This window comes from Mirounga leonina, unplaced genomic scaffold (genome assembly GCF_011800145.1).
Source record: "Mirounga leonina isolate KUSES-001 unplaced genomic scaffold, KU_Mleo_1.0 Mir_94, whole genome shotgun sequence".
In the NCBI taxonomy this organism is placed as follows: domain Eukaryota; kingdom Metazoa; phylum Chordata; class Mammalia; order Carnivora; family Phocidae; genus Mirounga; species Mirounga leonina.
Window position 1 is genome coordinate 46,633,073 of NW_023270855.1, and position 16,012 is coordinate 46,649,084.

General features: G+C 54.1%; 1 protein-coding gene across 4 annotated transcripts; it reads right to left on the bottom strand.

Moving 5' to 3' along the window:
- MVB12A (multivesicular body subunit 12A) lies at positions 1-16,002 on the bottom strand. 4 transcript variants are annotated; one of them, XM_034998519.1, is made up of 11 exons: positions 15,867-16,002; positions 9,228-9,338; positions 3,512-3,661; positions 3,323-3,421; positions 3,098-3,194; positions 1,877-2,003; positions 1,432-1,551; positions 1,250-1,356; positions 959-1,020; positions 586-642; positions 1-387 (listed from the first exon to the last, which is right to left on the bottom strand). In XM_034998519.1, the coding sequence occupies exons 3-11, from the start codon at positions 3,599-3,601 to the stop codon at positions 325-327; spliced, it is 822 nt and encodes a 273-aa protein (XP_034854410.1). In that variant the 5' UTR covers positions 3,602-3,661; positions 9,228-9,338; positions 15,867-16,002; the 3' UTR covers positions 1-324. The 4 variants fall into 4 exon arrangements, with proteins under 4 accessions (XP_034854410.1, XP_034854406.1, XP_034854409.1 ...); XM_034998515.1 differs by having other exon boundaries at positions 3,512-3,977; XM_034998518.1 differs by lacking the exons at positions 9,228-9,338; positions 15,867-16,002 and adding an exon at positions 3,853-3,966.
- Positions 16,003-16,012: the final 10 nt, after the last annotated feature.

Genomic DNA, 16,012 nt, shown 5'->3' on the forward strand with positions numbered 1-16,012 from the left:
GTGGGCACAGGGTGGTGTTTATTGCCAGGAGGACGCCCGCGTGGCCTCCAGGCACCAGAGAGTTTTGACACAAATGACTTGAAGGCACTGGTTTCCGTCCAGCCCCCACCCCTGCCCTGCAGGGCCCCGGGGGCGAGAGACCCCATCACCAAGCAGACCGGTCGGTCCTGCTCCTTCTCCAGGGCTGTGGCTCTGTTGGGTGGCTGAGGCTCTAGAACGCCCTGCGCCGCCAAGGTTCCCAAGATGCTGCAGGGCGGGGTGGCTGCCAGTCCTGGGGTGGTGGGGGTGTCGGGCAGGGGGCTCTTCCCTGGGGCTGACCGAGAGCTACGAGACGCTGGGGGGTAGGCGTGCAGCTGCTGTCTTCTCCACCACGAAGCCGTAGTTATACTGGGGGGGCAGTGTTGGGGGCAAGGAGAACACAGAGTGAGTGAGGGGCCACAGCGGTGCCTGAGGAAGGGTGAGCGGGTGAAGACAATTAGGGACTTAGCGAGCTCCAGCCCTTGGGAGATGGGATGTGGCTGGGGGAGACTGGGGTAGCAGGAAGGTGGGGGTCCCCCAGCACCCCATCCTGGGCCCCGCACCCACCTCCTCCTCAATATCTGCCAGCGACTTGATGGTCAGATCGGCAAAGGCAGAGAAGGCCTGGTGGGCAGAGGCAGGTCAGTCTTGGGTGGGGACCCTAACCTGGAACTCCATTCCCTCATCCTCAAGGAGGGCCTCCCCCAATATTTGCCTGAACATCCCTTCATCCTTCCTGCCACAGCCTCCTGAGCCAGCATCTAGTTGTTCCTCCCGATTCCCCATTCTGTGACTAAGACCCTCCAGCTTCCGGCCTCCTCCAACCCAGGAACATGGGCCTCTGTGCTGGGGCACTGGGTACATGGATGACCCTCTGCATCCTGACCCCTAGGAAGGCAACTGGCAGGGAAAGACCCAGGCTCCCCCAACAGAGACTCACCAGGGGGCCACAGCTCTTGCCCTCGAACCGGGGGTGCAGTGTGAAGGGAACACCATCCATGGCTAAGGAAAGCAGATAAGGGTAGGGGCTGAGACACAGGGAGCTTGCGGCCTGCCTGCGGTCCACCCCAACCAGAGAGGCCCAGCCCCAAACCCCAGGCTCTCCCTAGTCTTTGCAAATATTGGGGAGGCCCAGGCCTGGTTCCAACCCTGGCCCCACCCCTTCCTGCCTATCCCACCTTGAGCCAGTCTTGCCCCACCCCAGTGCCTCAGTTTCTTGCTCGGCACTCACCTGAGATGCCGTAGAGGTTGGAAGCCTCATAGATGGAGTCACTTCTCCGCAGAGTAGACGCCCGAGAGCCTAACCTGGACAGGGTCCGCTCTGGAAAGCCACCCTTGCTGGTGGAGGCAGGACAGCGCAGGTCAGGCCTAATTCCCCCCACGGCTGCCCCATTCCCAAGCCTGAGCACTCACCTGGGCTGGGCATGCGGGTCCAGGGAGAGGCCCCGCATGTCCTGGCTGAGAGCTCGGGGCTTGGGCACCGGCCTTGGGGCCTTGGCCTTCTTGCACCAAATGGCAAAGCCCCCCATGTCCCTAGAAGGAAAGAGAAGTAGGGAGGGGTCCTGGCCCAAGAGGACGACCCCAGCCCTTTGGGGGATTTGCCTTCTATCTTAGCCCTCGCCCTGAGCAACATCCGAATTAATAGTGCTGGGTCCGATCACAGAACTGTGTGCTTCAGACTCATCAACTCACTCCTCACAAGAACCTTATAAGACTGATGCAATTAGCCCTGTTTTTAACCTGTGGAAATTGAGGCACAGGGAAGTGACAGAAGGTACTCAGGACAGTCCCTGAGGGTCAGCAGGGCAGATATGGGAGCTGGAGGGCAAAGGAGGCCAGAGGCTGGGGGTGGCCCTACCCTACTCGCAGGTATCCAGGCACCGTCTTGGTTTTCCCACTCAGCCGGACATCGAACACGGCCGTGTCTGCAGCCCCCAGGGGCATCAGCTTCACACACATGCGTTTCTTCTTGGACACAGAGGCCTCTGGGAGTGGGGGGGGGGGTGCAAGGGAGTGAGAAGAGGGAAGAAGCAGCGAAAGGGGCCCAAAGACGGCTCCAGGATGATGCTCGCCAGGGCGCTGTTTAAGGCAGCTCCCTGGACAGCTTTAGGTCAACGGTTAAATCAAGAATGGTAGAGCCAGAGGAGGGGACTCCATGTAGCCTTTAAGAGCCGCTGGGGCAGGCTTATCTTTGGTGACATGGAGAGGCATTCATGGGGTGACCCTGGGCACCTACAGCAAGGGTGGGCATCTGTGGAATCAGACAGAACTGAATGCCCATCCTGGCCCCGCAAACCTCACTTTTCCTTAGTCCTCTAATCCAGAGATCAGCAAACTCTGGCCCATAGCCAAAGGATGTCCAAAATCTGCTTTTGCAGGGCTTATGAGCTAAGAATGGTTTTCATGTTTTTAAAGGATTGGTGAGGGAGGAGCGGGGGGCAATGACACTATCTGGCCCGCAAAGCCTAAACTATTTACTATCTGGACCTGTGCAGAAAAAGTTTGCCAACTCCAATATCAAGAGATACACCCTGAGAGTCAAATACACATGACAAGTCACAGTGAGAGGCAGGGGGAGCCAGGTGGTTGGAAAGCCAGGCGGTCAGGGCTGGGAGGGCAGCACCAGGGCTACAGGAGCCGGAAGAGAGGGCTGGGGGGAGCTAAGCAGAGACCTGAAGGAAAACCAAGTATTAGCTAGCGGGAAGAGTCGCGGAAGGGCGCTCCAGGCAGAGGAAACAGTGTGTGCAAAAGCCTGGAAAGGAAAAAGCTTGGAAATGGCCCGTGGTTCGGCTTGGCTACGGTGTAAGATGTAGCAGGAACAGTAATAAAACAGGTCACAACCCTTACTCTAGGTCAGAGGCTGTGCCAATGGCACATTTTTACGCGGGGCAGGGCATGCGGCCCCGCCCCAGAACAGGGCTCGACTCCACAGCCAACCCGGTCATCACCCAGTGCATCGAGTGGGCGGTCGAGGCTCCGAAAACAAGCACCTGTCGTCCCTCCACCCGTCCCTGGTCCTACCCACAGGGACCCCAACGCGGCCCCCTACCCCACCCCCAACCTCCGACGCGGGCCTCACTGGAGTCCAGGGGGTCGCAGACGGGGGAAAAGCCCGGTGGGAGGGGGCTCTTGTCAACCAGGACCTGGATATCGGCCACCACATTCTCCTGCGGATTCTGAGGGGGAGGAAGGGGAGGACACAGCGACAGTCACGCTGCAGCGGGGACAGCGCGCCTGGCGTAGGGCCCCGCAAAAGGACGGGGAGTGGGCGGAGCCCGGGGATGCCGAAGGAGGCGCCCCTTACCTCTAGGCTGCCCAAAGAACTGAGGCACAAAAAGTAGCCAGACTTCTGCGCGAAGCTCTTGCCGAAGTTGGCGGGCGCCCCTTCCACGGTGCAGGAGATCTAGGGCGTGGACCGGAGTCAGGACCGGGCTCCTTCCCCGACGCGGCCGCCTCTGCCCCCACTAATCCCCGGGCCCCCGACGTCGCTCACCGCACTGAATCCCCGCGGCGGAGGCGCCGAGGCCGACGACCAGGCCAGGCCAGTCAGCGGCGCCGTGTCGGTCCCGGGTCCTGGATCCATCCTCCCAGCCAAGAGCCGAAGGCGGAGACGGCTTCGGAACTCCGAGCCGCCGACCCGCGGCTGAATTAGGGTGGGAGTCTGAACTACAAATCCCAGACACCATAGGGAAGGCGCGGGGAGGGGGGGGTCAAAAGAGCCGTCTGCGCGTGCCCGGAAGACAGCTGGCCAATCGTGTGGGAAAGGGAAGCCACGCCCCCGTACGTCGCGCAGGCACGCCCGTGAGCGACGTTTGCGGAAAATTGGGTCGCTACCTTCTCACCGCCGGCTATTTCCGATATCCCAGCTCTGCGCCAGAAGTCTGGGCTTGCCCTAAACCAGAACTACGCTCCCCAGAATCCCTTGCGGCATCAGCCTCTCCAGAGACACGCATGGACTTCTAGGGGAGAAATGTGAAAAAGCACAATTCTAGGGCGCCTGGGTGGCTCAGCTGGTTAAGCAACTGCCTTCGGCTCAGGTCATGATCCTGGAGTCCCGGGATCGAGTCCCGCATCGGGCTCCCTGCTCAGCGGGGGGTCTGCTTCTCCCTCTGACCCTTCCCCTCTCATGCTCTCTCTCATTCTCTCAAAAAAAAAAAAAAAAAAAGCACAATTCTAGTTCTAGGAAGTCATCCTAAACTGAAACTTTCATGGGTTATGCAGGGATTCGTTTAAATAACAAAAAATACGGGCCGCCATGAGCCATGAAATCTTGTGTAACTTGAGGACTTGTTCGTGTTACTGGTGGGAGACTCTGCGTTGTGTGAATGGAGTCTCGGTTCTTGGATTCCCCACGGAAGATCTACCCGAGGATCCGCGCTTGAGTAAAGACAGGCAGAAGGAAGGTGGCAAGCGCAAAGCAGTTCATGAAGAACCGCACACTCTGGAGGTGGGAGAGCGGGCAGGCCCAGAAATGGCAACTGACCTGAGGCTATAGGGGTGTCTTTTCCTATTATGTTTATGAGCATAGCTACGGGGGTCTGCTACTGAGGTTTCCGGTCATCTAAGGGACTCCTCCTACCGGTTGGGAGGGGGAGTTTTGGGCTCTCCCGCGTCTTGCCGGAAGTGTCGTGGCCATCTTCCCCCGCAGGGGGGCGTGAGGTGGGGGTAGAAACCACGGTGTAAATATACTATAATGAACCTAGGCAGTCACCCTGGGGTACAGACTGGAGAGGCGACCACAGGTTCTGCACCTGTGCTTCTTGGTCGACTAGCCCGCTGCCACAAAGCCACAAAGAGAGCCCCCAGGCTTCTAATGTGTGACCTATTTATCGCCGCCCTTGCCTCCAGCTCGGGTCTAACTAACTGCCTGCTCCATGATTCCCAGACACAATTAGTTTTTTTCAATGAGATATAAAACACTTAATACGGATGCTTTTACACCCCTCAGGGGAAAATACGGAAAATTAGGGAACAGAGTATTATCTCCTCTTCTATATTTCTCCATTTTCTGCAATATCATGGGTTGGCCCACTTCTAGCTCTTATACGACCCGCGAGCTAAAAATGGTTTTTATATATGTAAATGATTGAAGGGGGGAAAAATCAAAAGAGTACTTAGTGACATGTGAAAAATACATGACATTCAAATGTCAATGCCCATAAGAAACAAATATCCTGGGATGCCTGGGTGGCTCAGTCGGTTTAGCATCTGCCTTCTGCTTGGGTCATGATCCCAGGGTCCTGGGATCAAGTCCCACATTGGACTCCTTGCTCAGCAGGGAGCCTGCTTCTCTCTCTACCTGCTGCTCTGCCCTGCTTGTGCTCTCTCTCTCTCTCTCTGACAAATAAATAAATAAAATCGGAAAAAAAGAAACAAATGTCCTGGAAAAGGTGACCCAATAATGAGAAGGGGTTTCAATTAGCATGGAGGGGTGGCTTGCTTGGTGGCTGTCTGGCTGCCTTGGAGGCAGATACCCCAGCAGCAATCTAAGCACATGCGAGATAAAACACAGACTGAGATAATGACTCCCAAAATAAGTAACCATTTTTTCCACCAGGACACTCCCATGATCCAAACCATCCATTTATTAAGTCCCTAAGCTGGGGGTGGGATCACTCAGGGCATTCACATGCGTCCTCATGTGCTGTAATAAAGATGATACATTAGCAGACTCATCAGATACGAACACACAACGTTCTGCTTGGATAATGGCATAGGTGGACTCCTTGCAAGACAGTCATGTCCAAGTCCGTCCTAATTTGGCAGACAGCTTTTCTCATTAGGGACATTTCAGGGTTTGGTAGGACAGGCTTTTTTGGCTATCATTTAAGGCTTTACTGGGTGAACTTAGTAAGGGCGTCTATGTGAGCTATAACTTCCTCCAGGCCAATGAACGGAACAAACATGGCGACCAAGTGATCATACCAGTGGAAAACAACGTGCCCATCTGCGCTTGAGGAGGGGGAGATTGGCAACTTTTGTTACTGTGGAGCAGATTTCTGGGAGACCCCAGGGTGTAGCGGCCCAACCACCCAGGTGGAAACCAAGCCAAAGATTTGAGCCACACAATCATCGGGTCCCATTTGGATTTATGTTACAGTGATGTCCATCCCATATCCCTGGTGTACTTGGGTTGGTTCTGTTTAGAGTGTTGTTGTTGGTTTTTTTTTTCTGTTCCCCACATTGAGGTACATGAGTGCTCACCTGTCCATAAGCCGGGGTAAGCCACATGAACCCATCCCAAATCTGAGTGATGCCACCTAAGGCTCTGAGAGTGATATTTTTAGGACCCTTCGGATGGGCTGCCTGTTTCATTCAGTCAACAGAAAGAATACCCAATGCCCAATGTTATTGAGAGATGTGCCACAGGCCAGATTTCTGGCTCAGTATTGGTAATATCAGCTGAATTAACAGCACCTGTCCTAGCTTATGCTTTCTTTTTTTTTTAATTTTTTTTAATTTTTTTTTTTATTTATTTATTCATGAGAGACAGAGAGAGAGAGAGAGAGGCAGAGGGAGAAGCAGGCTCCCAAGGAGCAGGGAGCCCGATGCGGGACTCGATCCCAGGACCCTGAGATCATGACCTGAGCCGAAGGCAGACGCTTAACCATCTGAGCCACCCAGGCGCCCTAGCTTATGCTTTCTTAATGTACTGCTTGAGTGCCTTCTGCTCCCCTCCCTGGAGGAGTTGTATCCACCACAGCAGTCCTGACAAGCTAAAGAGGGGTGGCTGCCCGCATACCCACTAGCGTGGATTAATTCCTTTGCCAGGCACACAAGTGGGCCCCCTGTAGAAAGGTATTTCCCTCAGGTGCCCATCCCGTGACCAGACACCCCAGGGGCAGCAGAAGTCTAAGGCCAAAAAGACAGATATGTAATAGAAACTTGTATGGGGAAGTCTTGTTAATGCTGCTACAGCTTTAGGAACCTGGCCAGGTTGTGCATATCGGACCGGACCTGGTGGCCGGGGAGGCAGCGCTGTCAGGCGTGAGGAAATGGGACTAGGGGCAGGACGTGCTCAGGACCCCTGTCTTCTCCCCTCTTTCTGGTGCGTGTTCCATTCCAGGTACAGTGGGTTTCCACAGATCTGGCTTAACAGCAGAACAACAGGATCCTGGTGGAGATCAAGTAGATACCCCTCACTCAGGGGGTGAAGTAACTCACCCATCGCGGTGGGACATCCCATTGTAAATTCCAGGAGATAATGCCTCTCCCAGGCGGGATGGGGCTTGGTGTCCTCAGCAGCCCAGCGCGTTGATCCACCGTGAGAGTCAGGGCAGTTGTTATCTCTGGAGACTCTAATACCTTTTTGGAATTGGGTGCTTCGGCAGGGGTCCCCAGACTGGCAGATGGGGTGGTTGGTTGGTCATTCAAATGCATTAAGCCTGCAACAGTCCCTTCGTCCACCTGGCCAAAGTGGCTTTACCTGTTAGTGATTTAACCTGCTGCTTTAATAGTCCATTCTTCCTTTATCCCAACCCTGCTGCTTGTGGTTTGCGGGAGGATGGAGCCTCCATTCACTGTTCTTCTGCCCAGTCTTGCACATCATGACCCTTAAAATGTGACCGCAATCACTGTCTATTTGATGAGGATTTCCATACATCATACTCAGTTTCTCTAATCCCCTATTGCCTGCTTTGCACGGTGACAGGGGAAAGCTTGGGTTAGTCCCGATGCAAAGACCTTGCAAACCAAACCATAGTTCAAACCCTCACTCAGGGCGCCTGGGTGGCTCAATCGGTTAAGCATCTGCCTTCAGCTCAGGTCATGATCCCAGGGTCCTGGGATGGAGTCCCACATCGGGCTCTGCTCAGTGGGGAGCCTGCTTCTCCCTCTCCCTCTGCCACTCCCCCTGCTTGAGCTTACTCTCTCTCTCTCAAATAAATAAAATCTTTAAAAAAAAAAAAAAAAGAACCCTCACTCAGGGGCGCCTGGCTGGCTCAGTCGGTAGAGCATGTAACTCTTGATCTCAGGGTCTTGATTTCAAGCCCCACGCTGGGTGTGGAGATTACTTAATAAATAAACTTAAAGAAACAAAACAAAACCCTCCCTCAGAGGGAAAGAGCCAATGTAATCAACTTGCCAATGCCTTACTGGTTGGGAACTCCAGTGGATGGCCCAGGACGACTCCTTTGGCAGTTGTCTTAGGCATTGTTCTAGAACATAGAGGACGTGATATTCCATTAACCAAGTCACTGGATTTCAAGGGCAATCTGGTGTCCTTGGCAACACACCATCCTGCCCAGGTGTCACAGTGGCCACTCTTCCTATGCACCCAATCTGTGGTATCTACTGAAAGGTTGGTGGCCAGGGACCCTACCTGGGCTGGGGCATCAGCTCTCTGAATGCCGGTGAGGGGGTGGGGGTGTTCAGCGCCTGGATGTGGAAGAGAGTGAGGTTTCCTCGTCTCCTGCAGGTGAACCCAGATGTCTTTCACATACCCTAACCCCACAAAGGCTTTTTCATGATCATCCACCTCTCAGCTTTCCCTTGTCCAAGCCATAGGGTTCATCCTTTTATTTATTTTTATTTATTTATTTTTAAAGATTTTATTTATTTATTTGAGAGAGAGAGAATGAGAGAGAGCACATGAGAGGGGAGAGGGTCAGAGGGAGAAGCAGGCTCCTTGCTGAGCAGGGAGCCCGATGTGGGACTTGATCCCGGGACTCCAGGATCATGACCTGAGCCGAAAGCAGTCGCTTAACCAACAACTGAGCCACCCAGGCGCCCGGATTCATCCTTTTAAAACAGCCCAACTATCAGGGCTAAGGGTTAACAGAGCTTCTGAGGATCAGTCACCAGCCAGATCACCAGCCAAACCAGCTCTGAGCTGAACCTGCTGGTTGCTGTGGTTTGTTCCTGTTTCCATTCAGATGGTGTCAGTGTGGAGCTGACCAATGACGGTAACTCACGTGGGTAGGCTACCCCGACTAGAACATTCTGTACACCAGCCATCAGCGGAAATGTGCCCCTCGCTCCCTACAGGCCACAGGGGCCACCACAGGAATAGGGGCGGGGACATCTGGAGGATCTAGATCCTCTACAGGGCCTAGCAGCAGCTTCTTTCTAGGTGCCACGGGTTGGTAGATAGGGTGCTCTGGTGCTGCAAATAGGCATGCCTTAGTCAAAGTGGGAGTTTGAACCAAGGCGGAGGTGAGTCAATGGGACATGTTCTCAACCCACCCCTTGCTAGGCAGAGAAGCTCTTACCGTGATATGCTCTCCCTTCGTGAGAGGCTCAACCTGAATGGCGGTGCCTGGGTCTTGAGCTTCCTGCAGGTTCACCACACATCCTCCGACTCACAGATGTTCCAGCAAAGTCTGCAGAGTGTCCCATAGCAGAGGCAGGTCTTTACATGTCAGCATCATATCAGTGTAATGGGCCCATTTTATGGATGTGGGGAAGGAGAACAGGGACAAGTCTTGGGCTACCATCCCATGACATATGGTGGGATTGGCAGGTAGCCTTGAAGGTGTTGAAAGGTCCATTGTTGTCCCTCCCACATGAAGGCAAATTGAGCTTGTGTCTAGTGGCCAGGGGTATACTGGAAAAGGCATTTGCTAAGTCCCGCTTGGCAAGATACACTCATAGGACCGTGGCCAAGGTATCCAAGATGGTGGCAGTGTTGGGCACAGCCACATGGATGGGGGACCACACCTTGTTCAATTCTCAGTCACCCACCATGAGCCATCTGTTTTTTCTACTGGCCATATTGGGCTGTCGAAAGCACTGGGGGCAAGGTGCAGTTCTTTTTTTTTTTTTAAGATTTTATTTATTTATTTGACAGAGAGAGTGAGAGAGCACGAGCAAGGGTGAGGGGGCAGAGGGAGAGAGAAGCAGACTCCCCGCTGAGCAGGGAACCTGACGTGGGGCTTGATCCCAGGACCCTGGGATCATGACCTGAGCCGAAGGCAGACACTTAACCGACTGAGCCACCTAGGCGCCCCCAAGGTGCAGTTCTTGAATAGTCTCTCCTATTTTTTTATGCCCCTTGGGCAATTATAGCATTTGACAGTACCACTCTTTCGTGGCGATGGCTGGCTTCCAGAATTCAGTTAGAGGTTTGCAGACTTTGACCTTGTAGGATGTCAGTGCCCAGCGTGCTCTCTGGTACTGGAGAAAGAAAAACCTCAGATTCTCCATATTCTCAGGGCGCCTGGGTGGCTCAGTTGGTTAAGCATCTGCCTTCAGCTCAGATCATGATCCCAGGGTCCTGGGATGGAGCCCCACGTCGGGCTCCCTGCTCAGCGGGGAGCCTGCTTCTCTCCCTCCCTGCTCCTGCTCTCTCTCGCTATCTCTGTCTCTCTCTCTCCAATAAATAAATAAAATCTTAAAAAAAAAAAAAAAAGAATTTGCTGTACCTTTTCTATAGATTTCCAGGGCCCCATGCCCAGGGAGGTCCCCCTCATTGAGCCAAGCCTCCCTGCAGGCTAGAAGAATCTAATCTATGAGGGAGTGAGTGCTTTTTTCTTTTTTTAAGATTTTTTATTTATTCCTTTGAGAGAGAGAGAGAGAACACAAGCAGGGGGAGCAGCAGAGGGAGAGGGGGAAGCAGGTTTCCACTGAGCAGGGAGCCCGATGCAGGACTCAGTCCCAGGACCCGAGATCATGACCTGAGCCAAAGGCAGATGCTTAACCTACTGAGCCACCCAGGCGCCCCAGGAAGTGAGTCCCTTGAGCTCCCTGAGCACCACGCAGGGGCCATCAGAGGGCGGGGTGTGTAGTGGTGCTGCTCCTTTTCTCAGCCTCCTGCCCAGTAAGAGAAACTCCATCGGCCCCTGGATCCCATCGGTGCACCACCCACGCCTGGATACTTTCCCTGGCCTTTGGCTGGGATTTGGCAGCCATTTCGATAAGCTCAGCGGGAGTATATTTTCTTATCTTGCACATTTCCTGAACTGGGAGCTGCCCCACTGGCTGGGACTGCTTTGCCTTCATTGGTAGCAGGGGTCCACTACCCACCCAGCCGTCTGCAGCCTCCTAGCTTTGCAAAACAGCATGCTAAAGTCTCCAACGTAAGGCCTCTATGCGCATTAGCCCAGCCTGTGTGTTCGGGACGTCCCAGACACACAGCAGTCCACAGGCATCTGACCTCCAAGTAAGTCACCCCTCCCCACATACAGGTCGATGGCCAACTTGGCATTTTCCCTGGAGGTGCCTCTTCCCCAAGGCCCATTCCTCTGGTCTCCTGGCTGTCTGCCCATGGTTGGCTCCCAACCTCGGGAGCTCCCCAGGTGAGATCTGAAATTAGCCCCATACACGGAGGGCAGGGAGAGACCGAAGAACAAGGCAGACTGCTTCAGATCAGGTAGGTGGCAGGTTTAATAAGGACGGGAATTTAACTCATGAGGCCTGTCTTGGGTGGCAGCAAGATGGGGAGATCTCTTCACCCGCCCACCAGAATCTTAACAGTTTCTGCAGAGACCTCAGCAGGGTTCACCCACATATACAGTCCAGATGGTCTCAACAACACCTGGCCCTCTCTAAGGTTGTGTCCTTGAAGTGGCTCCTAGTGTGGGAAAAATTAGCAGAAGGTGCATTCCAGGGACAGGGGAGGGGGTGAGCAGCCTCCAAGCACCTGGATCCAGCTCATTGGTCAACCAACCCGCACATCTGCTGGATGACCTTCTCCAACAAGAAACATGCTTTGAATGCCAACACGCAGCCCTGGGGCCGGGCGAGAGGCCGGGACCAAGAAGCCGGCGCTGACTGAACCGTGGACCCAGGGAAATGGCCACATTGGGTGGAGGTCTCCCCGAGCCGGCCTGTCCTACCAGGTGCTGCTGGGACGGGGGCGGGAAGGAGCTGGAAGGAAACAGCATGTCTGACATGTGGAGAGCCGAGCGTCCACTCCCTGCAGGGGCAGGAACAGACTAAATTCTGAATTGCTCTTTAGGGAAAGTGAGAGCCAGGGAGCCATGTGTCCCCGGGGACCCAGTAAGCCCACTCCTGGGAATTCAGTCTAAGGAAAGACCACACCAGATCCACAACTTCTCAAAGGATGACACGGACGGACGAACTGAGAGGGCAGTGGGGAGGAGCCAAGCGCTGAGCTAAGTGCCTGTCACGTCCTCGGAGCAGCTGGGGACAGCCGCGGTCACAGCCATCCTATAAGCCAGCAGGCTCGGCAAGTGCAGGAGCCCTGGGGCCGAGCGGGGCTGAGCCCAGCTGACCCCAAACCTGCACCAGGACCAGGCCAGGACTTCTCGTCATGGGCACTGTGGGGTGCTGAGCAGCACCCCTGGCCTTCACCCACCAGATGCCAGCAGCACCCTTCCACTCAACCGTAACATGAAGTTCATGACAATTGAAACTGTCTCCAGGGGCACCTGGGTGGCACAGTCGGTTAAATGTTTGTCTCTTGGTTTCCGCTCAGGTCGTGATCTCAGGGTCTTAAGATCAAGCCCCACGTAGGGCTCCATGCTGAGCACGGAGTCTACTTGAGATTCTCTCTCCCTCTCCCCCTCCCGTTCATGCTCTCTCTCAAATAAATAAATCTTTAAAAGGAAGGGAAGTGAGGGGAAGGGAAGAAGGAAGGAAGGCAGGAAGAAGGAAGGAAGGGAGGGAGAAAGGAAGGAGTCTCTAGATATCCCCTGGGGACAGAATCGCCCCTGAGTGAGAACCCTTGGGCCACCGCCTTCCTACAAGCCTAGAGATGACCTCTGTCACCCACCCAGAGTCATGCACAACTGAAAACATCTCAAGAGTAAGGCATTACACAACAAGGTAAGGCGTTTGGTCAACACAATGAAATATATGTGTAGTTTAATGAACAGTAAGAGATAAAAGAGCTGAGTGGAAGGAGCAGGATTGTGGATGACCTTTTTGCCCTTTACGAAGTTTGTTTCTTTGGTGTCCCTACATTATCCTCTCAAGATGAACCACAAAAAGAAAAAGCCCTGCGTGTGTGCTCTTCCATCCTGCCCCAGATGTGGGCTTAGATGTGGCTGTGCCCGCTGACTTCCTTCCACAGGGCACAGCACTCACCGGGGGGTGGGAAGAGAGTAACTTCGCGGTGGAGACACCCGACGAGGCCACCTCAGCCAGGTGATCCAGGTCAACATCACCGTGAAAAGTCACGCTGATGGGGCGCCTGGGTGGCTCAGTCGTTAAGCGTCTGCCTTTGGCTCAGGTCATGATCCCAGGGTCCTGGAATCAAGCCCCGCATCGGGCTCCCTGCTCCGCGGGAAGCCTGCTTCTCCCTCTCCCACTCCCCCTGCTTGTGTTCCCTCTCTCGCTGTGTCTCTCTCTGTCCAATAAATAAATAAAATCTTAAAAAAAAAAAAAAAAAGCCACGCTGATGGCATGTGCCCTGGACATAGTGTGACAAGCAGGGCACTTCACCTCTGTGGTCCTTCCCCAAAACCTGTCACCCCCAGGCCAACCTTGAAAAAACACCAGACAAATCACAACTGGGCCATTTCCCACAACACACCTGACCGATTCTCCTCAACACTGCTGAGGTCATCAAAAACAAGGAAGTCTGAAACTATCTCAGCCCAGAAGGACCTAAGGAGATGTGACAACTAAATGTAACATGGGGTCATTAAAAGGACATAAAAAAGACATTAAGAAAAACCAACAGGGGCGCCCGGGTGGCTCAGTCAGTTAGGCGTCCGCTCTGGATTTTGGCTCAGGTCATGATCTCAGGGTTGTGAGATTGAACCCCAAGTCGGGCTCCACACTCAGCTAGGAGTCTGCTTGAGATTCTCTCTCCCTCTCCCTCTGCCCCAGGATTGTGGATGACCTTTTTGCCCTTTACGAAGTTTGTTTCTTTGGTGTCCCTACATTATCCTCCGCATGTGCTCTCTCTCTCTCTCTCTCAAATAAATAAATAAAATCTTTTAAAAAAAGGAATCAGAGAAACTGGAAGTGGGGGCCAGTGGGAATCAGAACACCACAACAACCACTGGTGCATGTCCGTTCAGACTCCCAGATCTCTGAGAAAACTCGAGATTGCAGGGTTAAAAATAACCCAAAAGGATCGGAGTGAAATGCCCTTGGGATGTGAGTGGTCTGTTCTAAAGTACACAGCAGAAGATGTTTTGTAGATAGGAAGCCAGCTGTAAAGAGCACACTGTGCACTCCCTTCTTTGTTCTCTTATCCTGTGTTAAGGTCCGAGTACAATGGTATTTACAATTAATTGATCACAGCCAAGTTACAGATTTCTTTACTCCTTCTCCACTCCCGTTGCTTCACTTAAGTAACCCTGTGTACGTGGAAGAATGTGCCTTACTAAGCCCCTGCTGTAAATCATTATAGATCTATATCATTGTAGAAGGTATATTAGATTATGGAAAAGAAACCTCAGGACCTCGGGCTGTTCGCTCGGGGTCCCCTGTGCCTCGCTTTACTGTCGTCTCTTCTTCTCAGTTCCTTCGCCGCCCCAGGTCCACGACTCTCAGAGGTCGACAGGGGCCTACAGAACATTTTTGTACGTCTTCACTATTCTTCTGCAAATCCAAAACTATCCTAAGACAAAACGATCCTTAACAAAAAGTAACAAAGCTAAAATCAGACAAATGGCGGCCTGTTTCCATTGGAATTTTAGAGGGAAAAACTTTTTGTTTGCTGGGCTGGGACGAGAGCGAGGTGAGTAAGGCACTCTCCTCAGTTGCAAAATTTAGGGGCGCACCGAAAGGTTTCATTTTTGTCATCCCCATTTTACAGCTCCAGAAACCGAGGCCGAAAGGAAATTGCTTGCGCAGGTCCTACAGGAGGCAAGGCTCTTCACACACAGCCTGGGCCTCTGACCTGCAGCTGTGATCCCAAACTGACCCCAAAGTCTGAAGGCCAGTACAGTGTGAAGTCAGCTCTGCCGACGGTCTTGTGTTTGCCCCTGGGGTCCTGGCTAGGGAGGGAGGGCCCTTTTCAAGTGACACCCAAGCTCCCCCGAGCCTCTTCAGCAAGACCATCCCTCATCCCTTGTTCTTTGGCTGCTGAGTGGCTTTCATGGGGGACTTCTAGGCAGAGCACGTCCAACGGGGGGCCTAGAGAGGCTTCTCCCTTCTGGGAGGCCTGGGCCCCCCGCTGTGGCCCTGCCTGGCCGCTGGCCCTGCTCACCACACCCCTGGAAGCGGCCAACACAACAAAACCTGGGCTGGAGTCTGCGCTGTGGGCGGGCAGTAGCTGAAGAAGCCACAGGAAAAGCACAAGACAACCAACCTTCCGCCCATCACAGGCAGTGGGTGGGAGCCTCCCACCAGGCTGATGTCCAGCAGGAAGCTCTGGCTCAAGCCCCCTTCTGAGGCCTCTCCCTGGGCACTCCCCAGGCACTTTGGACTCCCATCCCAAATGGACTGGACTGTCTTTCCTCAAAATGTGCTCCTCGCTCCATGGCCACATTTCACTGTTTTTCACCTTTCCTCCTGCCCTGGCCCACACATCCCCTGAGCGCCTACTGGATGCCAAAGCACTTCGCTAGAAACTCCACACCGCCCCCCTCCCCGATGAGGCAGCTCCTGTTATTGCCCCACTTCACAGATGGGAAAACTGAGGTTGAGAGGGTTTACTTGGGGTCCTGGGATGGCAGAGGCAGATTCTAGAGGTGGGAGCGTATTCCCTGTGGGAGCCAGGACGAAATCCAGGCGACCTTCTCTGTGGGTTGGGGTGGCCCTGGTGGCCAAATGGGGGAACTGCAGCCTGCGTCCTGGGGTCCCACGGCATAGGCTTCCAGGTCCCCAGCCTTCAGTCCCTCCTCAGACACCCTCCATGGTTCCCTGTGGTCCCCTCGGTGGCCGCAGGGATGCTAGACAAACCCCTGCTGGGTCACCACCATGGGGAACACTAAACGCAAAACCTGGCCTCGGGGGTCAGAGCCAGGTCCCGCCCCCAGTCTACCACTCACCTCTCAGCCTCAGTTTCCCCAGCTTGGGGCTGAGCCAACGACAGCTGCTGTCTCTTCAGGTCCTGGGACACACAAACACAAGGCTGACAGGCATGAGACCCTCAGTAACTGCAGTTGTCAGCCTCAGTTACATGCGGAAGAGGGGG